Raw genomic sequence first — 24135 nt, 5'->3', positions numbered from 1 at the left:
ACTAAAACTCTTCTGGTTACCAAAACCTCGCAATGAGTTATGTGGCTGGTGAGGCAAAACCTTTCCCTGTTGTGTGGGTATGCTCTGCCATCCACTGCTACCTGATGCATGATGATGATTTGCTTATAAGGCATTTTGGCAAGGCTCTACCTACACAGGCTTGCACAGGGAGTCCTGGGCTATGATGGAGGCCCACAGACACTATGAAAACTGCAAATCTGGATGACAAAAAAAGTTCCATTATGTAAAAAAGCTCGAATTCTCCTCTGCGTGGAATTCAGCATCAAGGTACAAATGTTTTACACCAGGGTTACTGAAAGTATGCTTAAAGCACTGGCAAGTCAATCTGCTTGCTACAGATATGAATTTTAATTTGACAGTACCTCCTCAAGGTTGGGCTGGCTGCTCCATTGTAAGCTGTCCTTTGTACACTAAAATTCCCAAGAGCTGAAAAGTACAGGTTGTAGCCTGGATGTGACTATATGTATTGTTTATCTTAGAAAACACTGTTTTAGTTTTAGTCCTTGGTATCAAATGTTCTTTACTAAAGCTTTTGACAATTGTCTTTAATAATAAAACTTTGTACTTGTACAGTACTTTCCATCTGGGTACACTGTAGGAACCACGATCTGTTAAGCCTCACACAATGCTCCTTTCAGATAAGGAAATGCATGCTCTGGAGTTGTAAATTCCTACCTGACACTGCAGAGAGGGGGGAATGTCTGATTTACGGACCGTATGTTGTTTAATGGAATCTTCTGCAGGACAAATGGAAGTCAAAGGCACCAAAACTAAATTTGTTTTTGTACATTGGGCTGTGACTGTGCCTGAAGGTGTCAGCAAGAAGAGAATGGGATGCGTGGCATCTCGCCCGTTGTCCTACTCTCTAAACCTGCTCCCTCTGCGCGCCACCGATTCAGTGGATGCGTTTTGTGATACTAGCAAAATAAATGCTATCTAAGAACTCATTTTGTGCTAGACAGGAAAGTTTTTAGTCTTCAAGAGAGCAAAGTTCAGTGCTCATGTCTGCCTCTGACATGCTCGGTGGCTTTTCCTAGTCAGCTGACCTCTCTGTGCTTCTGGTTTTCCTTTCCTCCCATGTGCCTGTGTGGTCTGTTTAGCTTGGAAGTGCTCTCAGGCAGCAATTCTCTCCCACAGCACGTTTGTATATTGCCTAGAAATATGGGGTCACAATCTCAATTCATGCCTTTACGCGCTCTCCTATAATACAAGTAAATAAGAAGGGGTTTTGAAGCTGTGAAAGAGAGAAAATCAGTAGCATTGACCATCCAAGAAGAACTCAAAGCAGCTGAAAACTTTCCCTCGAACAGGAGTTGGTACTGTTTGCAGTTGAAAACAGGTTGTGTCTGTGCGCACAGACACACAGCAGAGGTACAGGAGCTTACTGCTCGCTGCAGAGCTGTGTTACTGGGATGTGCTCTCTGCGCAGGAGGAAGACTGAAGGATTTAAACAAGTATTTTACCTTGCATCCGAGATAAGACAGAACCATGAACAGAGTGGGCTACCACAACTCAGCTGATGTACAGTAGCTCATCGGGCTGGGATAACTTGATCAGAGAAAGTAGAGCCCCAGTAGCTGGAGGCTGAGGCCCTGTTCTGCCGGGTGTTACAGTGATGCTCGTCTGGCTGTGCATACAGGCTGAAGACATAAGGTGGGAGGACAGACTCGACTCTAAATCAGTGAGGCTTAAGAATGAAACCAACAAAGAGAACATAATCAGACCTCCTGGAAATTGTCCTCCCTGCCTAGTGGGTGCAGAGGTGCACCATCTATGTAATTTTTGTAAAATAGGTGAGCCAGGGCAGAGGAACTTCCTTCAGACTATGGCATTTCTCTTTGTAAGGATGTAGTAAGAGTCGTGAGATAGAGGAACATGAGTATCCAAAGATGGTATTATTGGGAGCTGAGTTAAAGATGCATTCTTAAAATAAGTCCTTCTTTCTGATGAATTACTCCATCCTTACTATGCCAGTATGTAGCATCCACTTCTGCTCTGACATGAACAGAGTGAGCGATCGTCTTCAGCAGCCAATAAATGCCAGGCCAAAATCAATCCCAGTATAGTAAGAGGCTGACTTGTGTTTATAGAGAGAAGGTGTGATTCAGAGATTAATGTTATGGGAACTGGAACCTACTGATGGATTTTTTTTGCGTGTTTGCCAACCTCCATCTTCTAAGTGTTACATTTTGAGGTCTTCCGCAGCCATCTGACTGTCCAGCCACACCAGAAGAGCTGTGCAACTGGGCCAGTCTCTTGATAGGCACTGGGGGTACTTAGTTTAAATGAAGCAAACAGCTTGAGTTTTAGCACATCTCGAAGGATCTGAGATCGCTTAAGGGAAATCAATTAATAGTTTGATAAAACACAATGCAATTCCCTTCATCCAAGCCCCCTCCACTCCCCGCAATGAATTGACTGAATCCTGTGATCATTCTTCATACCTGTCACCGCACACAGCAGTGATCTGTAGTTTGTATACTGCAGTATGTAGCAGAACTATTTATTGAAGCTTGGCATTATGTTCGTTTGGTATTAGCTATCTGTTTATCAGACATGTTTATCACAGTTTTAATAAATTACCAGTGTTGGAACTTCAGAAATGGCCTCTAGGGTATTAAGCTACTGTGCTTTATTATTAAGAAGTTAGATTTCAATAAGTTATTTTTTATAGAGCACTGTAAATGTGCCTTGTCCTTGAGAGACAAAAGCCGATGCTTCAAAAAGGGAATTTAAATTTCCACTTTTAGACTAAGGCAGCAAGTCTTTATGGAGAAGTCCTGGAGGATTAAATAGGGAAGAAATAGCTAAAGTGTTGTAGAAATGTTTTTACAGTACACATCATAGAAACCTAAGTTAAACAAGAGCCTTTTCATGGATTTTCTGGATCCAGCCTGTAGAACTTCTTTCAAAGATTTTTTTCTTCTAAGTGCTATAAGACCCAGCACTTACCAGTTTCTTTTAAATGATGTAGAATTTGCCCAGGGGAGGGTAGATTTACACTGGTTCTATCTTGTGTAGAGACTGCAAAGTATGTAGAAACATAGAAAGAAACTTATGAAATGGATTTGTCATTATCAGCAAGAATCTATGGGTGATATTTTAGAGGTCTGAAATCTGTTCATCAGTATGGATGAAAAGATTGAGGCTGACACCTTGTAGGGGAATGAAATGGCCTCTGAGCAGCCACTGCATGAAGGACTTGGTCTGCACCTCAGTTTAGCAAAGTCCTTAAGCACGTGGTTAAGCTAAACTGGTCCGGTAGGGTATGTAAATATGTGCTTTATTTCCATTAAAGTTGGCAGATATTAAATGCAGTGCAGAAATATGGTCCCTTCACGTTCCTCTCTCCCCAGATTTGGAGAAAAGTTTCCATACCTTGCTGTGAAATGAGCTGATCCCAAAAAAATTTGTAAATGTAAATAAGAAATGCAGAGATTTGGGGCCGGTATAAGGAATCCAAGAAGCTGCCTTCAAAGCAAGTCTTTTTTTTCCAGAGGTACATTTCTCCGAACATACTAGTGCCTTGTACAGTTATGGAAAGGAAGATGTAAATAAATACACAGGGAAAGAAATGACTCTGCCAGCTCAGATCTCTAGCGAACAATAACTGTCATATCACAACGCCTCCTGTCCTCCTTCCTCATGCATAACTCAGCATGTGATGTGACTGGCAGGCTGTGCTCGGGGTGCCCTGCACGGCACAAGCGAAGAACCAAAATCACTTCTTACTCTGTGGGCAGATTGAGAAGTCTCCTGTGGGTACTGCGGAGAGCTGATGGAAATGGAAGCTCCTGCCATTAGCAATCCCTGCAGACCCGAGCCTGGGACACAACGTGCTGCTTCTGCTTCTGCTGATGTTAGCAGAAACCTGGGGAACTCAGTACCTTTTAGGAAATGCTGGGCATCTCACAGAATCAGTCCCTGTTTTGTTTTTTTTTTTTTGCAGTAAGTCTGTACTTGTTTTTTTTTTTTCTCCTTCCAAACATACACAATGCACATTTTTGTGTTATGCTTTTTTCCCCTAATAGGAGAGAACAACATGATTCTGGGTCTGTCTGCAGGTGTGCAAGGCTGCCAGTAGCTTGCATGGAGTACTTATTTAATGGAAGTGAGGTTGGTAACAGATGGATAGGTTTGTAATAAAAGACTTCTTAGAACTTAAGAACGGGTTTAATTTACCCAATAAATATGCTTGTAACCTATTCTCTTCCAGTCTTCACTTTCCAATTTTAAAGCAATGTTCTGGTCTTGCACAAAAACCTGCAACCCTGTTGTGCAAGTACAGTGCAGGGATTAGTGTATGCTTAATCTATTAAATTCATATGTGGTGTTTGAAGTAATTATAAATTGCTGGCCTGAATGTTAAATCTGGTCCATAGAAGTCAGAGAGATTTTCACATCAGCATTTGAAGAGGCACATAACTATTGACAACAGGACTTGCTAGTGACAGGCAGGTACTTTGCATGCCAACACTGGGATTGTGCAGGTAATTAAATAACGGTATCTAGAAAGCTCCTCTCAGCAGTGCGTGCTGAATAACTGATTTGACAGCACATGACGAGCTAGAATTTCTAGAGCACTGTTCATCTGCAGTCTGAACTGGAGGCAAACTGTAATGCTTATAATTTATTAGAAGAGATTAACTCTTTCTTTCTGTGTCTGAGTGTGACATTTGAATATCCACATATGCACTGAGCTTAGCCATTGTGGCCCATTTCTGTTAATTTCTAGTTGGGCAGTGTTGCACCAGGTACACGTGTTTGTACACGACTGCTTCTTCTGTGATTGTTCTCCTTCATGTGACTTCCTAAAGATGCAGAAATAACACACACCCCCCTCCCTTTTTTCTAATTGAGAAAATCTGCATGCATAGAACTCAAGAACAGAAATAGAGATGTGAAGAACCAGGTGTCCCTGCAAGTAGGCTGAAGGAAGGCACATTTAATTGCATTTCCAGTTCAGGGACAAAGTTGCTAGTACTCTCTTGCCTGTCTGCCCAGGTGGCTGGGCAGCCCTGCTCGTGATTTTGCATGGCTTTTGTCTTACACAGCAGCTGCAGCCCTGAGCTGGTTGTTTCATTTGTACAGCATATGAATCTGGTGTTCCCCCATTCTGCGCATGGGCCACGTGGTTGTAGCGGAGGTCCTCAAAGTGGCTGGGAGCACAGTTAGAAACCGCATTTCTTCTGGAAATACAGGAAGGAAGTGATGCTGGAATGCTTGTAAGGAGGTAGCATGAGGAGCTGGAGTGCCCTTGGCAAGGATGTAAGGGGAGGAATTGCTGACGTCCTGACAGCCTAAGAAAGTGTTTGCTTGGTTGCTTAAGCACACGGCAAGTAGGGAAACAGCTAGGAGAAAATACATACTGTCCTGTGTTTGTATGTAGCTTTGCTCCCAGATTTGTCACATCTTCATCCAGGATCTGTTTTCCGTGACCCATGCCATGAAAGTTGTTTTATTGCCACATGGGTCCAGAGGTGTCTACTCTACTACTTTTGACTGACATGTGTAGCAGGAGGTACAAAAATAATCCCAGATGTGTTTTCTGGAGCTGGGAAACTTAAATGTCTCAGACAACTGAGAAAATGTATCATAAATTCATTACATCATAATGTATCATAAATTCAGGATGATGACCCAACTGAGTGACCAAAAACTTCTGGTGGATACAGTTTGTACCTCATCCAAGTGTGCAGAGGCAGCTTGCAGCAGTAAAAAGAAATAGTATTAATTTGGTTTATTGAGGGAGATGAGGAAAGGGAGGGGAGGCACCTAAGTCAGTGTGCAAGAAGCTGGCTATTGAGAAGCACTATGATCGGGTAAGGAGGCAAAAGTACAAAGCATCCCTTACAGTGCTGTAGTGTTATACAACTGTTAGGTGTCTGCCTCACTGAGAAACATGGGTACAGACAGATGTACTCCAGAAGAGAGAGGTCTTTCTGAAGGTTTCTCTGTCAAATGTCCAGGTTGTAGTTTGCTACTGGGGCAAAATGAATCTAAGGCAGAGGAAGAAAACTTCATCTGGGAAGGAGGGGCTTAGGTTGGACATACCAGTGAGATGCAGAAAGTAAAGCACCAGCATTACACAGGGAGTTTGCACAGAGAAGCCCAAGACAACAGAGATGACAAGAGTGGGACGTTTTGATCTGAAAAGACAGCTGATCAGTCAAGTAAAGAAACCAAACAATGTTGGAAAGCTCATGTGAAAGCCCCAAGCTCAGAGGTCTGAGGCTGCCCAGGACCTTGTACCAGATCCAACCCAAAAGCCATGACCACAGATGTGTGTGGGGTACTGGGAGCCCAGCAGAAGGACTTGTCTAGGCTGTAGGTCAGCTGACTGGTGCATATTCATACCTTGCAGTACAATTATTTAAACATACATTAGCTCCTTGGCTTTGCAATTATGCTTTTATTATTGACAAGATGTTCTGCTTTGCAGGGTCATGAATATTTTCTTTGAGTCACTAGAGGTCATTGGAGTTACTCAGCCCTCAAACTAGCTCCTCCCTGTCCCGCCAAAGACATGTGTGGGACTTGTAAAGCTTTCTCTGGATTGCCATATTGCTTAATTATCCTCTTAGCTCTAATGAAGTGCACCCTGACTAATGGTGCAGTCACAAACAACATGTTCCTATAATTTGAGCCATCACCAAGAACTTCTGTTATCGCTAGACTCATCAAGGTAGTGCTTCAGAAAGCTGAAGGGCAGCGTTGCCTAATAAAAGAAAACATTTAGGCATGGAGAACATAGCTGGAGGGGACCAGTGCTCTGACATGAGCTATGTTTACAACATGCCTCAAAGCTCAGCGGTGCAGGTGTCTGGCAGGAAGAGCTAGGTGTCCCCTAGGAGGCCAAATTCTTCTCTTGCGTTGCTGCAATCCCAGAAGACCCAGAGTACTTGCAGAGAAGCGGCATTGATTGCTGAAGTAACCAGTGATTTTTGTTTTCATTTTGTCATGTCAAGCACTGTTAAGGTAAACTGGGCTGTATAGTGGAGAGGGCTCTGTCTCTGTTTATGAAATGGGAAGAAGAGCCACCTAATAACCTGTCTCTTTTCTGGATTTTTTTTTTTTTTATTAAGGTTGTCAAAAATTGACCCAAGGTGCAAGGATACTGTGGTTAGATGAATATGGGCTAGATTCAGGACTGGGGATCAAAATGCTGCTCTGCAGTTGTTTTGCAGATGTCAAGGGTTCCTGGGAGTCACCAGTCAAAATTCCTTGCTCTCCTGTGATGGCTTATCGACGGGAGCTCTCTCATCCAGTGACATATCCCCTCTCAGGATATGGCTAAATGATCCTTTCCAGCAAGGACTTATTCCAGTTCTCACAAAAACACTTCTGAGGCACAAGCTTTTGGCCTTCAGCCTGGATTGGACTGCAGTACATGGGAGGTATTTCCCAAGCGACTCCCAGGGAAAGATCTGTGCTCTTCCCTTCTCCCACCAGGTCTTTGCCTGTGCTCATAAAGTCCTACTTAAAGCCAAATTGAACTGAATGTTCAGCTAATGGAGAAGATATACCATTTTTTCTGAGTGAGGTGGAAATATCCCTTCCCCCAATGTTCTGTATAAATGCATTTCCTCGGTGGTGGCATTTCTTGCGGTTCTGAGTGAGTGTCTTCATGGACCTGAGCTGGGGGTGGGAAAATTGATCCTGTCTTCTTACTGGTCTCCCGACTTTCTCCTGCAAAAACCAAGAGTTATCATGTATCAAGGGGACAATTTCTATGGAAGCCCAGAGTTTAAAAAAATGTATTGGCTGCAGCGAGAAGGTTCAAGAAGAGTTCAGATCCGGACTGAACTTTGAAGCCATTTCCTGCGTTGGTAATGGACTGGGGAAAAAACAAGAAATCCTGGCTCTTTTAGGGGAGCTTTGGATCTGTATCTGAACTTTGCGAGCCTGGCCTTTCCCTATGTAACAGAGCTATTTTTCTTGTACACGCAGAATGATGTATTATGTATAGTATGGATGTTTATATGTATTTTCACCTCCAGCTAACAATACCTGCTTGAATTTGTTAGGACTATTTTAAAAAAGTGCTGAAGGGAGGAAAATTGCAAAGGGCACTGAATGGTTGGGTATGTTGCTGAATATTTTAAATCTAAAAGTTCTCTCTAATGCAGCTTTACTGGTCTTAACTTTTCTTGCGAAGGAAGGGGCCTCTTTGCTCCGAAGGAGTCAGTCAGAGCCGACTGGGGATCCATGTGCTCTTGGTCCAGGTCTCACAGCCCCCAGTCAATAGTGCCCTCAGCCCTCATGATGTGTTTTACTCCACGTCGGGATCTGACCCCACTTGTCTGGCATCACAAATCGCCATCCAGCCTTTCTCCCCACTTCTCGTCTCTCCGGGTTTCACCTGTCAGCTCCCAGTTGTTGTTTTATCCAGCTCACTTCGCTGCAGGTTTACTTAGAAGGTGATAATCTTGTGGGTAGATTTAAGGAGACCAGCAGATTTGTGCAGAACCACTGGACATTGCTGTAGGGAAGGTTTTCATTTTGGTGATGCAAGCTGGTGGTTTTGTACAGCACTGTCCTCTTTGAAAAAAGGTGATGGCTTTGCATACGGGGCTTGTGTCTTGGACCTTCCAGTTGAATGACGATCAGAAGTTGTATTTATATGTAAATTAAAGTCTGTCCTCTGTTAATATTCCAGTTGCTTCTGCCTCTGGACTTCTCATCTATTTATCATTTGTGTGCACTGTGAGCACAGTGGGAGCGAGATACATGTTTACCATCACTGTGCTGCTTTTAAATTGGGCTGTGTAAATTGGCTGGAGATACTTGCTCTTGCTTTGGGAGTCTCCAGATGTGGTGGCTGGTGGCATTGTCATGTGACTTGTGCATTTTGGTTTCTCAGGCAACAGGATGGGGTTCAGATGAAGACACCAGGAGGTCCTGTCAAAGTAAAGGGAAAACAGAGGTAAGTTTTGCTTTGCTACAGTGATGCTATGGGTAAATTTGTTTGCATCATGTGAAATCCACAGAGGGAGCATCTGACACCAGCTTGGGCTTGTAAATTTGCAGCAGTTGAGATCCACCATCACAAGTGTATAAGCACCACCGAGCAAGCCATTTCAAAGGCCCCCCGTCCAAGTTATTAGAATTGCTCTGCATGAAATTTAAAGGTGATTTCAGTGCTGGGGAAGAGACGATTTGTGACACATCAAGGAGCAGAGTGGTGGCAAGCCAGTGGTAACATCTTGCGGTGGGGTCTGAGGCTGGGCAGGTTGGCTTAGTCTCAGTACTCAGCAGTGAGCCACTGGCATTTAGCCACGTGGACTTCGATGCTTGTTTGCAGTTAGCGTTCATCTTTCTATAATTCACTTGAACATGAGAATTGAATCTGCTAGCATACTGCAGTCTGTTCAGGTGGAATATCACAGAGCTCCTTCAGAGGCAGGTGTAGTCTGCTAAAATGCAGTTTAAAGCAAGAATTGCTTGAACAAAGGCATGCTGTCCCCGAAGTCCGGAGTTTGCAGACATTTCTGATCCAAACACAGGTCCTTTCTGCCCCTCTTCTGAGAAGCTAAAACAAAGCCAACTATCTAAAAGCAGGAACTATTTTGATTTTTCAAATGTGATGTTGGTACTGTTCAAAAATCTTCAGGCCTCAACTGAGAGGGTGTCCTCTTGTCCTTAATACTACACCCCAAAGAGTTCTCGGTCTAAACCAAAGGAGTTGGACAAAGGATAAGAGAGGATAAGCATGATCTTTGCTTAGACTTGGACAGTCAAGCAGAGAGTGATTGTGTGGCTGACTCAAAATGCTGGCATTCTGCCAAGTTCCAGTTCCGTGCTTTAAACACAGGATTACATGATCTTCCATTGACACGTTCATTTTATATAATAAACTTTATGTGATTACTGTATTAACTTGTATATACACAAAAAACCTAGCTTGAATTTTGCCAAATAGGCAACAATTTGCTTCATGTAGCTGTGGAGAACAGGAGTATGGGTATCCTAGAACATGTGTTAGAGTTCCCTGTAGGATCTACGTTATGCAGGAAAACACCATGAAGGCAAAATGTTCTGCGTTAGGTGAACACTAAACGTGGCCAGCCACTAAAAGAAGAACCCAACAGAAGTTGGACAAAATTAAAAGCCTCCAAAACCCAAGACATGAGAAATTTTTGAATTTGTAGTCTTTCTACTTTAAAACGTGTAAAGAAAGAATTTTGCTCTTTTCTTCCATTGTAAAGTTTGTGAGATTTAAATTGTATCCCATTGTTCATGAAGAATTTGAATTTATAACCTAGAATTATTTTGTCAACCCCTGGATAAAACCATGCATTTGACTGAACAAATTCTAGGATAATTTCAATTTATCTTTTTTACTGTCATGCCAAAAGAAAGCGATGGTCTGAGTATCTTCGCTGCTGCTGCCTCCTCACACTGCAAAGAGTTTGCCAAAAATTTCATGAGGATAATGCTCTGAACAGCTGAGTTTATGCTGGTTGTGATCCAGAGCCTGAAATTTTTTGGTGGGCACAGTGGCCATGGGTGTGAAGTTCTGAGGAACAATAATTACGCAGATTGTTAGACACTTCTTGACATACAATTAGTGGCAAACAGAGGTGTTGACTAAGAGTCTGACAAGAAGACATGAAGCTACAAAGGCAGAAGGATTCTGCAGTGGCTAAGTAAACCCAGATCTCCCAAGTCTGTATCTACTCTAACCTGCGTGTCCATGGCTGAGTCCCTCTTGTGGGGGAGTCTACACATTCATTGTTTGTTACACTGCAGAGAAATGACTTAGCACTAGCTCCAAAAATACCAAGTTTAGCCTAGCCAGCTGGTGAAGTGCTCTACTCCAGCTCAGAAGTCCAGCTCTGACCCAGCATCTCTGCCCTTGGCTGGGTAAATGCAGCAAGTGAGGGCAGCACTAACATAAGCATCTCTGATTTTGCTGTGCAATGGTGGCACAAGATCCAGAGCTCTGCCTGTCTCAGCTCTGCTTTGTCAAAACTTGACTAATGGCAGTTTCCTACCTAGCACAGATGATTTGATGATAAATATGTTATGGATTGTCAGGCACTTAGATATGTGGTGACAGAGGCTAGAAATAAGGAAGACCTTTGGCTCTTATATTAATTTACAGTGTAGTTTGTGTAAGTTATATGACTGGTCCAATTTCCTTGCTGATTTAATAATGTATGTATTTTAGGGTGAGGTTTTCAAAGCCATGTAGTGTATTAAAATGCCTTTTTCCCTTTAATTCTTACGCCTGTTAAGTATCTAAATCAGCTTCTTCCTGCTGCTTAGAAAATATCTTCTACAATTCTTAGAGCTTTACCATAAGGAAAATAAAAAGTACAAGAATAAAAGCCACAAAATGTGTATCACAGAAATACAATTATTATAGCATGATGGTTACTCCACATTTGAGTACCCACTGGCCAGAGAAAAGGGAGATGAGAAATCTGGGTCCCAGATTTGAGGTTAGAACATGCCATTAGGTCATTTTCTTCTGACACCCTGTGTAGCTCTGGCCACAAATTTCACCTGCTTATTTGTAAATTGGGCTCAGTAACTTGTGTTTGGCTGCTGTACCTTTTTGAGGAAGGCAAGAAGTTTTGAACTGAAGGCCTGAAGCAAATGGGCTCACCGTGTGCTTTGCTGGCTTGTTCTAATGGCAGATCACCCTCCCTGTTAACAACATGCACTTTATGTCCTCTTTGCATCTGGCTTCAGTTTTGAGTGGCTGGGTCTCATTTTGCCCTTCTCTGCTAGATTAAAGAACCCTTTAGTTACCAATATTTATTTTTTACAAAGGCACTTATATGCTCTTGTCAAATCAGTACTTAGGCTTTTTGATAAAGTAAAAAGCTGAGTTCTCCAAGCCTTTTTCTCTAAGTCATTTTTCTACTGCCCTTGAATATTTTTTGTGTCTGTTTTCTGCACACTCCAATTTTTCACCTGTATTCCCTTGTCAATCTCTCTAATGCCTGAGTGTGATTAAAACAGTCTTCCACTTCTTATTGACCCTCCTCTGTTCATACACCTGGCAGTTTCATAAGCTCTTCTGTCATAGGAGATCATGCAGAATTGCCTAGCCACTGTGACCACTAAATCCTTTTCACAGTTGCTAGTCTTGGGATGTAATCTCCCAGTCTATACATACAGCCCTTTTGTTCCTTGCTCTTTAATGCATAATATCTTACAAAAATTTATTTTGTTTGTTGCGTCCAGCTCACCAGCCTATGTATATAACTATATATATAGTGAGGCTTTGGCCTCACTGGTAATTACTATTTTCGTAATATTTGGGTTATCCACAAATATTCGTTAAGAAAAATGTTGATACTGGGCTAGTACCACCCCATCTGGGACCCTGCTAGAGTAGCAAGTTTGTGAATGATTTCACTCTGAGGACTTTTTTCAGTCCAGTAATTCATCAGATTTTAATCCATTAATGTATATGTTCTTGAACCTGATTTTAAAATTAGCTCTCTGATATATGTCATGTGATGTTAAAACAAACACCTCAGAAAAGTCTCCTTCATTGATGTCATATTTATCAACCAAAACTTGTGGTTTCCTGAAAGAATTGTATATGCTTTATTTGCAATGTCTCTGGAGATCCATGCGGGCTTCCACTAGTAATCATTCTTATTTTTGCAGCATTTATAAAATGTATCCCGATCAGCACCTTAAAACCGTCCCCTGGAAAACATCCACATTACTGAGAGACAATGCAGAGAACAAAGTCAGTGTTATGCTGCCTTTCTGTCTTCCAAATGATATCACCAGAGGTTGTAGTTAGTGAGTGATGGATAGAGCAGAAGGGGAAGAGATGTATTTAATTTCATTAGGAGTTGCTCAGCTTCTGGTTTGTAATTGGTTTGTTTGTCTCTGCATAACGGTCCACATCCACCACATCTAAGGAATTTTGCCTGGCATGGAAAGCTGTGGCTTTCTAAACAAGAGCTTTTTGGTCTTCCTCTTGTCTAAGCGCAGAATTATTTGTTAACTTTCCAAAAGCAGCACACTGCCGTTTCAAAAAGCGAAGGGGAACCGTTTGTGAAAATGGCAGTGATCCAGCTCTTACATGCTGTCCTCAGAGCTTTGTCTAGCCAGGAGAAAGATGATGCACTAATAACGCTTCTGGAGCAAGAAAGAACCAAGAGAAATGTCTGATAGGCAACCAGCTACCGCTTGTCCCACTGTATTGCCAGTATAGTTTCTTCCTTTTCATCTATGTCCTTTTCATCTATGTCCTGATACTGGGGGGTCTTATGATTCACACAAGATTACAGTGAAACCCTAGCCCGAAGCTAGAGCCCACCTAAATGGGTTTGGAGCTAACGGAGGAATCTACTGTTTCAGGCCTTCAAGTGGCTCTGTCTCACACCGAAGATGTGCCCTCTGGTTATCTAGAGGAGCTGGGAATCTCCATGCCACTTACGAATAACAGGCATCCAGGTAGAACCGGCACTATATAAATCCCCAGGCAAACAGAAATAACTGGGAGGCGGTCAGGTATTTTTTCCCCCTTTGTAACTGTCCCTAGAGATCTGAACCTACATTCCTAGTACTTCTGCTAAGCTATCAATGCAGAATCAGCCCCCAGATTTGATTTGAAGTCCATTAAAGAAACTTGGCTGGAAAAATCATTAGCAATTCTCTTTGCTATCTATTGCACTCAAAGGAGAAAGACAGCTTGGTCAGGGTATTCGCTTAAACTGATTAATAGAATTGTTTGTCCAAAGAAATAAATACAGATATCTGAAAGCGTGTTAATAACAGTGCTCGAGAACATGTTAGGTCTTGATTATTTTTTAACAAATTGGGATGAACTGCAACAGATGAATGTTTGCTGCACTCTAAAATGTCGTTGAAGGGGTAACATGGAGTTCTGCTGGCTGATCTCTGAACTGCAGGTTGTGCTCCAGGAGTTTGTGTTTCTTTACTGAGGACAACAGACCATCTGAAACAGCTATTTTTCTCATACAGCATGTAACTGTGTTTTTAATCTATGATTAAAATATATCAGTATGTGATGAAATAGTGTTAGCCTAAAAAAAAAACCCAAAAGAATTAAAAAGGAGACCTCTGAAAATAGGACTTGAGTGGCTTATTCAAAGTAAAAGGGCAATTAAAGTAGTGCCTATATATGGTTATGCTTTCAAAGAAAAATACATCTGTACAATGAGATTAAGGGCTTATAACATTTCAGAACTCCAGTGTTCAGAGATGACAGATGAAACAACTCAAGAAGCACCTACAGCTGGCTTATTTGCAGCATCCTGAAAATGTCTTTTTGAATTTTACCTCAAACCAAAGCCGGGAAGAGTTCAGACCCTCTATTTGCTGATTTGTCCACATGAATGAAGGGAGTAACAGGGCACCACTCTTGGTTCTTGGGTTTGAAATGTGCTTTCAGGGCAACCTGACATCTGTATGAGCTAGAAAGAGGCCTGGTCCTGTCTACAATTGTGGACATTACAGCACTCACAGACAGAGTCATTTAAATCTGAATGTTGCAAAAACTGCAATAAATGAGGGCAGGCTTCAACTGCGGAGGGGTGGGTGGGAGGGAGGGGCTGCAGTGAAGTTCATTCTCTTGGTGACTGTGAGACCCTGTGCCCCGTAGGGTTGAGCATTAGAAGTCATATACTCTCTTCCTTTCCAGGAAAACAGGGGTCATTAGACTGGGGAAAACTGGTATCATCTGCTCAATTTAAGGCCTTATCTCAAAAAAAAGGGACCAGTACTAGGTAATTTTGAGGAAGGAGCAAGAACCCCAAAGTGGATAACATGCAATTCATAGGAAAATCTGATCTATGCTTAATGCTCTGGCGATGAGCCACAGGTTTTTATCAGCTCTGCCATATATTTAATAATAATCCCAACTAATATAACTGAGTTGTTCTCATTAACCATATAAATACCCAGTCTTCCCCCTTTATTTAAATCCTTAATCTCTTGATCCCAATAATATCTTCTGGTGATGAGATTTGCAGACTGATCATACACAGTTCTAACTGTCTGCTCCATAATGTGAGAGCAAGATCCAAGTATTGTCTCGTCTGGACAGAGTTGGGTTCAAGCTTGCCAGATTTTCCAGCTATATTAAAGCCCGTCTGAATTTTGCCTCCTGCACGCCTAGAGTTTTCCAGCCACATGGAAGAAACTGCATTAAATAGCTCCTGTTTTCTGTAGGGGTTTGTGAGATCATCTTACTAACCAGTTGCCTCAGCTACGAATTGTTGCAGAGAGCAGCGTGTTGAATGACTTTTCGGAACAAATCCAGGCTGGTTTAAAGAACACAAAGAGGAGGCTGTTCCTTGCTAGTTATTTTGAGAATAGGGTAGAAAGAGGATCTAATGTAAATCTCACCAACAATGTCTTGAGAAAAATCCTGCAAGCTGGAGTATTTAAGTGGTTTGGTTTCTTCTTTGCTTTTGTTGGAGGTTTTCATAGACTGACATGACTGATAGCGGGTACAGCAATAAGAAATGCCAGATGAGCACAGTATTCCTCTTCAGGCCAGGCGGGCTAGAGGTGGGGTCTGGTGTTAGACCTTTGTTGCCGTCCTTCAGGGTCTTCTCTGACTCAGTGTGTCACCACGGCAAATCCTTTAGCACCTGTGTGTTTTGATTCACCCAGCTGAGAGAACAGGGCAGATAACGCACATCTGTTTCAGAACATTCCTTAAAGCTGTATAAATTGCTTTGAGACCAGTGGATGAAACGTATGTATTATCGTTGCTCTTGCTCTAGGAGCATGGCGCGCTGTTACTACCATCAGTAAGGCAGCTCCAGGGAAAATGCCTCCTCAGATAATTCATAGGAATAACTACGGTTGGATATGGCCCACGTTATCTAAGAGGCATCGTTATCTAAGCAGAGTGGAGAGCATCCACTAGTCACCCCAATTTCTGCCTCCTACAGCCAATGAAATAATTAGTGGGCTTGGTGCATCCAGTCCCCTGAAAGTATCAGCTGCCAAATGTTTCCAATCTAACACCTCACCCATACTGACTATGATCTTCTGCGCTTCGCTAGAGCGGTTGGGAATGGGCTGGAAGTCACAGATTAAATATTCTGGTGCAGGTTCAGGCAGCAGCTATATATTTGCTCAGTATGGTTTCTCCTCTGTTTCAATAAATAACTTCTGCTTTGGACTGAATGGGTGCAAATAAAACCATGCTTAATTAGGCTAAAATAACACAATATTTTACCAGCTTCCAGCATCCTTACCAACCCAGGCTACTGTGCCTTGGAGTAAAGTGTGCAACAGATGTATCACTGCCAGTAGACTCCAGGAGACCATCCAGCACATGACCTCGCAGAGAAATTCTTTTTTGTGTACTATCTTCTCAGCTGGGAAGACTTTTGTAGAAATAGGAGTTTGTTAATCTGTAATATAGCTCTGTGCAAAGAAGGGAATTCTGCAAATTAGGATTTTAGATTTCTGCAGGACAGAGTTGTAATTAGGAATATATTGAAGTACCTAGGCAGGAAAGGGTCCAGCAACACGTATGGTATTAACTGGTTTAGGTCAGAAGCTATGCTTAGACCCTGCACAAAGCCGAGAAGGGTGGAAGTGGAAGGGGAGCAGATGAGTACTCTTTTATTGTGTGAAATTTGGGTACAGAGCTGCATTCTGGGTTAGATGCCAAATCAGTCATATTCTGAAAACAAAACCCTGTTGGGAGAGGAGCCCATACCTTTTTTTTATAGCATCCTCTCAAGAATTTCTAGTACTTTGCAGTTAAATATATAGTGGTCCTAATATTATGTGGGATTGAATAACTGTGCTGTACAGAAAAAAGAATTACTTAACCCACTCATGAAATGCAGACATCTCTAGGGCCGGGAATAACAAGGCTCACAGCACCATTTAACAATGATGGGAGAGGGCAGAGAGGCTGGCAAGCCCTTCGTTTTATTAAAGGAAGCAATGAGACCTCTATTCTCAACACACAGCAGGTGGGACGGTGCTTCTCAAGGTCCTGTTTGATAGGCTGATGCACAGTCACCATGACTGATCTTGTGAAATAAGAAGTGCTGAATCGACCCAGCTATGAATTCAAGCTCTCATTTTTGGGTGCCAGGCATTACATATCTGATCCCCGATAGCCCTGCTGAGACTCAAGACTGGCAGCACCTGCTCTGTGGCACTCTGTAGCCTCTGCCCGGGCTGGGTGAGTGCTCCCGGGCTGGCTCTGGAGTGCAGTCCCTCTGATCTTCTCCATTCAAAAACAAGCCCCACATATCATGCCCATGCAGTCGCTTGTCTGTGGTTAACGCTGGTGGGTTTTCACTAAATGCCATCCTTCAACGAGTTGATTTCCATACAGCAAATGAAAGAAGATAACACCTAATCCAGCTAAGCAAGCCTCTTCCTTTCCAGATGATAAGGAGCATTTTTACACTGCTGAATCTTGCAAATGAAGTCTTCAGGGAAATGATCAACAGCGTGGAGCGCTGTGAGACAGGGAAGCTTGCAGAGTGATTGCTGCTTACAGAAGAAGAAGCGGTGTCTGCAGCTGCAGGCTCAGCTTAGTGGCAAATTATGATCTATTGGAGGGAGGAAAGCAAAGCAGCCAGGATAACCCAGCCGAGGTTGTTATTTTTTTAACAAGTTTCCTTTTCTATTTACAGTAGAATATAATAGACTTTCTTCGCTTAGAGCCCTGTGGGTGCCAGTCATTAGCTGTTGCTCCTATCCTTTCCTCTGAGGTAGCCCCAGAGCCCAGGGCAGGCAGGCTGGTGCCAGGCTCGCAGTGCCTCTCTCATCGGGGCTGTTCAGATGAACCTTGGGGCAGGCGGCCCTCGAGCACGCTAGTCTCACACCTCCCATTCCCTGGGTACAAGGCTGTGGAGAAAAAGAGAGACTGTGGCTCTCTCCAACAACATGAAGGAGATTTTCTGAAAAAAAGAAAGCCAAGTGCAGCCTTGTGCTGGCACCCCTACCCCGGCGTGGGACATCTGGAGCCCCACACCTTTGGGGACTGGCATGTGGAGGGAGTTGCCTATATGTACCAGCAATGGTTACGCAGCTGAGACAAGGAGATTTGCTATTTCTCACTGGCCTGGCCTGAAAGAGAAACTCCTTCTACCATGGAAAATCCTGAGCACACAATCCTTGTGGGAGGCAGGACGGAACAATCTGTTCAAGCACGAGATTCTCCTGACCAGCCTGGCCTATTAAAGAGAAGTTCCTGCTATTTTCCTGCTGGCACTGGTGTGAATTATAGTGCAGACGGACCTGTTGTACTTCACTGGAGTTTGTGGCTGGGTAATGTTTTCTAAGCTGCAGCATTACTGGGTAAAATAGGTCAGAAGTATCATCATGAAAAGAAGGACAATTCCTCCTGCAATCTAAGCAGAGCACAGAAAGAAGCACTTGTGTAGCTAATACAGAGTCAACCTGATGGATAACATCCTATCCAGGGACTCTGCAGGGCTATGATTAGAGAAATAACCAGCAAATTGGGCTTGCTCGCTTAGACCGCTAGCTCCCTACAGCTGTGCACTGCTTGATGCAGCGAACCTCAGTCTGAGTTAGAGCTAAGAAAGGTGTATTCCAGCTGCCATACAGGTAATTTTTTTAATGTAATAAATAACCCCACAGGCTCCTTTTCAAAAATCCTTTGTTTCTGTCTTGTGTCCCCACAGGAAGAGTGCCAGAACTATGTCCGTGTGCTGATTGTTTATGGCAAGAAGGTTTTTACCTGTGGTACCAATGCCTTTTCACCAGTGTGTTCCAGTCGACAGGTCTGTTTTGCCTCTTTTGCAGTGATGGAGAGGGCTGGGTACGTGCTCTGGGGAAGGCCAGTCATTTGGCAGGGCATCCTGGCTGCAGAGAATATGTTCCAAATGTAGCTGATCTGAAATAGTTTTGGGTTTGTTCTTTGGGCCCCTTTGGGCTGCTTTGGGGCAATGGGTGTACCTGCAGGCGGGGAGCAGAAAACTCGTGTTATGGGTAAGCTGGATCTGGACGAAGTGCTGCTCGTGTAAACCTTGGGTATGCTGCTGAAAATGGGGAACACAGACAGGCTTAGCTGTGAGCACCTCCTGAGCTGACTACTGAAATGTTTCCTTAAAATAAATGGCAAAACTCCCTTTGGATTCAAGGGAGGCAGGAGCAGGTCCAGAGCAATGTTTATTTTTATATTTTTTAATGCCAGTATACATTCAGGAGGTGTCTATGGAAGATTAGAAACCTGTGCTAGCAGCAGGAGCGCCTGATTATACCAAGTGGATTGGGGCCTACAGGCTTTATTGGCAGGGGCATTACCCTTCTTACAAAGCAATAGGATCAGTGAGGCTCAGGCACACCTTCTTACATTGGCAAACGGTGGATATAAAGATCAATTTACAGTCATTGTTGGCATTACTTTCTTAGAGCTGCCTGTTTTTCTAAAATCGGGGTTTTGCTGGTAGGTAGTCATGGGCAAACTGAATTCTCTATACTAGTGAGAAAGCCAGGTGCTCTTTAAATTCTCTCCTCTCTCCTTTTAAATACAGGTAGGAAATCTTAGCAAAATCATTGACAGAATTAATGGAGTGGCTCGGTGCCCGTACGACCCCCGGCATAACTCAACAGCTGTGATTACATCACGAGGAGAACTCTATGCTGCGACTGTAATTGATTTCTCTGGACGGGATCCTGCTATTTACCGCAGCCTTGGAAATGTTCCCCCACTTAGGACAGCACAATACAACTCCAAATGGCTCAATGGTAAAGTCATGTGGGTCATATCTGAGCAAGAGGTGTATTAAAGTCAGCTTGGCAGGCTTGTAAATCTTTTCCTCTGTTTTCATATTGGGATCCAGAGTTACGATGGGAAAGGGCTTCCGGTGCAATAATTGATGCAGCTTAGAAGATGTTTAAAAATAGCCTGGAAGTATTTCAGAGAAGTTGATTTAGAATACGGAAAGTGGGTCTTACAGGCTACTTAACATATATATGGGTCTCTGTCTTGTGAGATGACCCAATACATCCTTTTAACAAGAAAACCACTCAAAGATTTGAAGATCAAAACAAACTTAAAGCATCATATTGTTGACCCAGTTCTGCACAGTGTTAAGCACCCTCTACTTCCACTGACTCAGCTGAAGATGGTTGGTTTCAGTGCGAGATCAGTCCAAAAATGAGAAATTTCACAGCGAGTTATGTTCCATGTAAACCCATGCTGTTGTGGATTTATAGTTATTAAAAGCAGCTGTTACCCCAACGTAATAATACCCTGCATCAAGCAAGCTATAGAATTTCAACCAGTAATTCCTGCACTGAGTCCACACCTTCTGACTGGGGCAAAGCGCATCTTGTCTGAATAGACTGTAGTGACTGAGATACCAATATTCCCCTTCTCTCCTTTGACACAGGTAAGTTGACAAGGTATTCAGAATCTTTCCATTGGATTTCAGGACCTTTCAATCAAAGATATGAGCAGTGGGACTGTGTACTCTCCGGAGCTTAATGAGACTGAACTAGGCTTCTGCAGGCGTATTGAAGTCAGTATGGAGATCCAGAGTTTTAGGAGAAGGATGTCATCAGGCAAGACTGTGAATTAGGACCAAGAAGCAGCATAACCCGTATACATTCATTAGAGATATGCACCTCTTGTCTGCGCACGAATGAAGAATTCAGAAGGAAGTCATATTGCAACAGGGGAGTTTGAGAAAAGACAAACAGAAACTGAATTTCTAGTCTGTGATTGGAAAAACTAACATGACTCTTCGATTTATAACCTTGTGCAGCATTGGTGACATTGAAGTAATTTCATCCTTTTCTGGCCACTTTTCAGCAAGAAACAGAAAACTTGAACATGATTCAGAGAAGAGCCATGAAGTGATTTGAAGCTTGGAAAGCCTGCCTCACAGTGAGAGACTTAAGGAGCTCAATTTATTTATCTTTCTGAAAAGGAGATAAAAGGTGTTTTGTTCATGATATGGAAGTACTTACATCAAGAGAAGATTTCTGGAAGGATAAAGTTCTTTAATCTAGCAGACAAGTCATGACAAGAGCCTGTGATTGGAAGCTGAAACCAGATAATGTCAAATGGAAAAAGAAGTGCAGTTTGCAGCTGGGGCAGTCTTTAGTCATTTGAACAAGTCACTGAGGAAAAAGATGGATGTAAAGCCATGTGGCATTGTCCAGTAAGGTCAAATCTCTTTCAAAAGATGTGGTCTAATTCACCTCTTAGTTACAGGATCCAGTGGTGGAATTACAGGGTGAAATTCTTTGGTTCGTGTTAGACGGAAGGTCAGATTGGTGATCACAACAGTTCCTTTAAGTTTCACTGTTTGTTTGGAGGAGAAGGTTTGATGGGAGATGCTTTGCAGTGCCCTCCCCTCTGTACCACTGTCTGCCTCGCAAACCTGCCTTGCAGCAGCAGCAGCTTGCCTCCTCTCCCTCCGCCACAGCTCTGTTCTCCTTTCACTCCTGGGCTGCAGCATTAAAGGAATTCTGTACTTTCTTTTTTTCTTCTTCCTTTGAGCATTACTCAGAAATGAACATTGTAAAAGCACCCTATAAAACCAAGGGGGTTTTTTTTGTTTAGTCAAATATTATTCATTGGCCAATCTTTTCCCTTTGCCAAAGAAACTGTTGGGATAAAAGACCGTACACTTTAAAGCTTTGTTAAATACCCAATTAAAATATTCACTACAAAACCAATTCCAGGTTCTTTTCAATTCTTGTGAAAATAATAACAATAATTCTAGGAGAAAAAGAATCAAGGAGAGCTTGCTTCAATACTGTCAGTCTGTGGCTTGGTTTTGTTTTACGGACATAAGATAATCTTTTGTGCCTAGAAACTGGAAAGGCTTTGTGATAAAAGCCAGATGTGATTGCGCTGGGAGAGTAGGTTGAATGTTTCAATGAAGCAGTCTGGGGAATCAGGCGGATGCACGCAGCATATTTAACACATCATAAGGTGCACTTCAGAAGTGAATAGGTGAAGGAACCCAATGGGAAAGCTTTATGTTGTAAAATGAGTATAGGTACAGAGAATAGTCGTGCATATGCAACGTGTTGAACTCTGCTTTCACTGAAATCGGTAGTAGCTTTGCCAATAAAGTGGAGAAACAATGGGGTCTTTCCAAGATCTGAAAAATGGAACTAGAGCTGTATCCCCATATATCATTATTCCCATCTACTGTTTTTATGTCCTCTGCTGACTCCAAACTCCCTGTGGTCCCAGCTTTGACAGTCTGTGTAAAGCGAGCTGGCAGTGCAATGCATTGAGCAAGTCAGTGAGCACGGGTTGATTTCTGACCTGTATAAATCTCTTCAAATGTTTGTTTTTCAGAGCCTAACTTTATTGCTGCCTACGACATCGGTTTGTTCACCTACTTCTTCTTCCGTGAGAATGCGGTAGAACATGACTGTGGGAAAACAGTGTATTCTCGTGTGGCAAGGGTTTGCAAAAATGATATCGGAGGGAGATTTTTGCTGGAGGATACATGGACAACTTTCATGAAGGCTAGGCTGAACTGCTCCCGTGCTGGAGAAATCCCTTTCTATTATAATGAATTGCAAAGCACCTTCTACCTTCCTGAGCAAGATCTGATCTATGGTGTCTTCACTACTAATGTGTAAGTTGCACTGGTTTTACTGCCCTTCTTCTAACCCCAGCAGTCTGAGACTGACAGTATCCCAATTTCTTAGACAGTCTGAGGATTAATTTTTGAAAGAACCTTTGGTTAACATGAAGGAATAGATAGGTCTGTGTAATCCATCACGGCAACATAACCTTTGGGACAATGTTTTTAATCCATGGTTCATGGATTCCTGGAGTCCATGAAAGGTGACTGTGCAGTTTTAGGGTAACTTAATTTGATATAAACCTAGGCTCTGACAGACTTCTGACTTTTTTTGTAGTGGCAATGCTACTTGTGTAATTCAGAGAGCTGGTCTAAAAATGACCCAACAGAAAAACGTAATTAATTTTCAGCCAGGTTAACTGCCTGGATGATCTGACACAATTGTGTGAACATTGGGGCTGGCCCATGAGATGAACAGGTACATATGCTTGGGAGAGAAGGACTGGAAGGAGGAGAATAAGGCAGATGGGATCACAACAGCCTAGCCTGAAATCAACATAAATTTCTGTCGAACAGCACTTTATAGAAGCAAGGTCATGAGGGCTACACAGCATTTGACATTTCCAAGGGGGACTGTACCTCTGCTACAGACTGTTTCAGGTCCAGAAATCGAAAGCAGTGTTGGAACTCTGAGGGGAAGGCATGAGTTCTGAAACTTCATAATCACCTCTTCTTGGCTTGATATTGAAAAAAGTTGTAATTGGAATGATTTAGTGTAGCTGTGAAAGCAGAAAGAAGAAGAGAAGTTAATTAAAAAATATATTAAAAACCTCATAATGTATATTTTTAAGTCAGGAAAACTCAAATAACTTTTTCTCTGAAGCCCAAGGCTAGGATGATAAGTTTCAAGCTATAACCAGTCTGCATGGTATTGAGTTTCAATAATACATTTCTCCAGGGGGGTGTTATCCTGACGTGTAAACTAGGGAATGAAAATCTTACTCCACACGAGAAACACTCAAAGTGCCTTTCTCATGCTGGGTAGCCAACTTCTTTGGTTGTTTTTTTTTGTGCGATGGGGTACTGTTCAATATGAATAAGGGTCTGATCCCAAGAAGCCCACAGCAAACCAAAGAAGTGAAGCCCCACTGAAGTACAGGCCTTCCTATTTTAATGTGTCACTTGCTGGTGTTACGGGGCTTGAACTTCAGCCCTTGAAGTCACACAGCATCAGCCCCAACTTCTTGAGCCATAGCACTGTTGAGAGTTTCACTATGAGAGTCAACAGAGCCCAAATGTTATTCCCGCTCTGTAAAGGCCAAGAAGTAGGTAAGTGTTTGGCCACCCTCATCCATCTTCCATGTTTTGTTTCTGCACTACCATTGCCAACATCAGCCAAAAGTGGGCCACTGGAGAAGCAACTAGAAAAAATAAACATGATTGAGCGCTGCACCTTGACTGTGGACTCTGGGGAAAATCTGTCCTGGGATTGAAAGAAGCATGAGTCATTCTCTGAAGACATTTAAAGGATGTTAGCCAAACTTCCTGAGCATTAAAAAGAAGCCTGGCTACTGCTTCAGGCATTTGAGATTATACTTTTTTA

The 24135-nt window shown here is 42.7% G+C and overlaps 1 protein-coding gene across 3 annotated transcripts in view; it reads left to right on the top strand.

The window, feature by feature from the left end:
* The window catches only part of SEMA5B (semaphorin 5B), a 278168-nt gene that overhangs the window by 187062 nt on the left and 66971 nt on the right, over nucleotides 1–24135 (top strand). For all 3 annotated transcript variants that reach the window (XM_087732767.1, XM_087732768.1, XM_087732769.1), the window contains 4 exons: nucleotides 8885–8947; nucleotides 18657–18755; nucleotides 19509–19722; nucleotides 22298–22583. In XM_087732767.1, the coding sequence (XP_087588893.1) occupies nucleotides 8885–8947; nucleotides 18657–18755; nucleotides 19509–19722; nucleotides 22298–22583 (662 nt within the window). The remainder of the gene's footprint in view (nucleotides 1–8884; nucleotides 8948–18656; nucleotides 18756–19508; nucleotides 19723–22297; nucleotides 22584–24135) is intronic.

This window comes from Nipponia nippon, unplaced genomic scaffold (genome assembly GCF_047370975.1).
Source record: "Nipponia nippon isolate SJK-2023a ecotype South Korea unplaced genomic scaffold, ASM4737097v1 scaffold_5, whole genome shotgun sequence".
In the NCBI taxonomy this organism is placed as follows: domain Eukaryota; kingdom Metazoa; phylum Chordata; class Aves; order Pelecaniformes; family Threskiornithidae; genus Nipponia; species Nipponia nippon.
The sequence above is the reverse complement of the archived record's forward strand: the minus strand, read 5'-3'. Positions and strand labels throughout refer to the sequence as shown.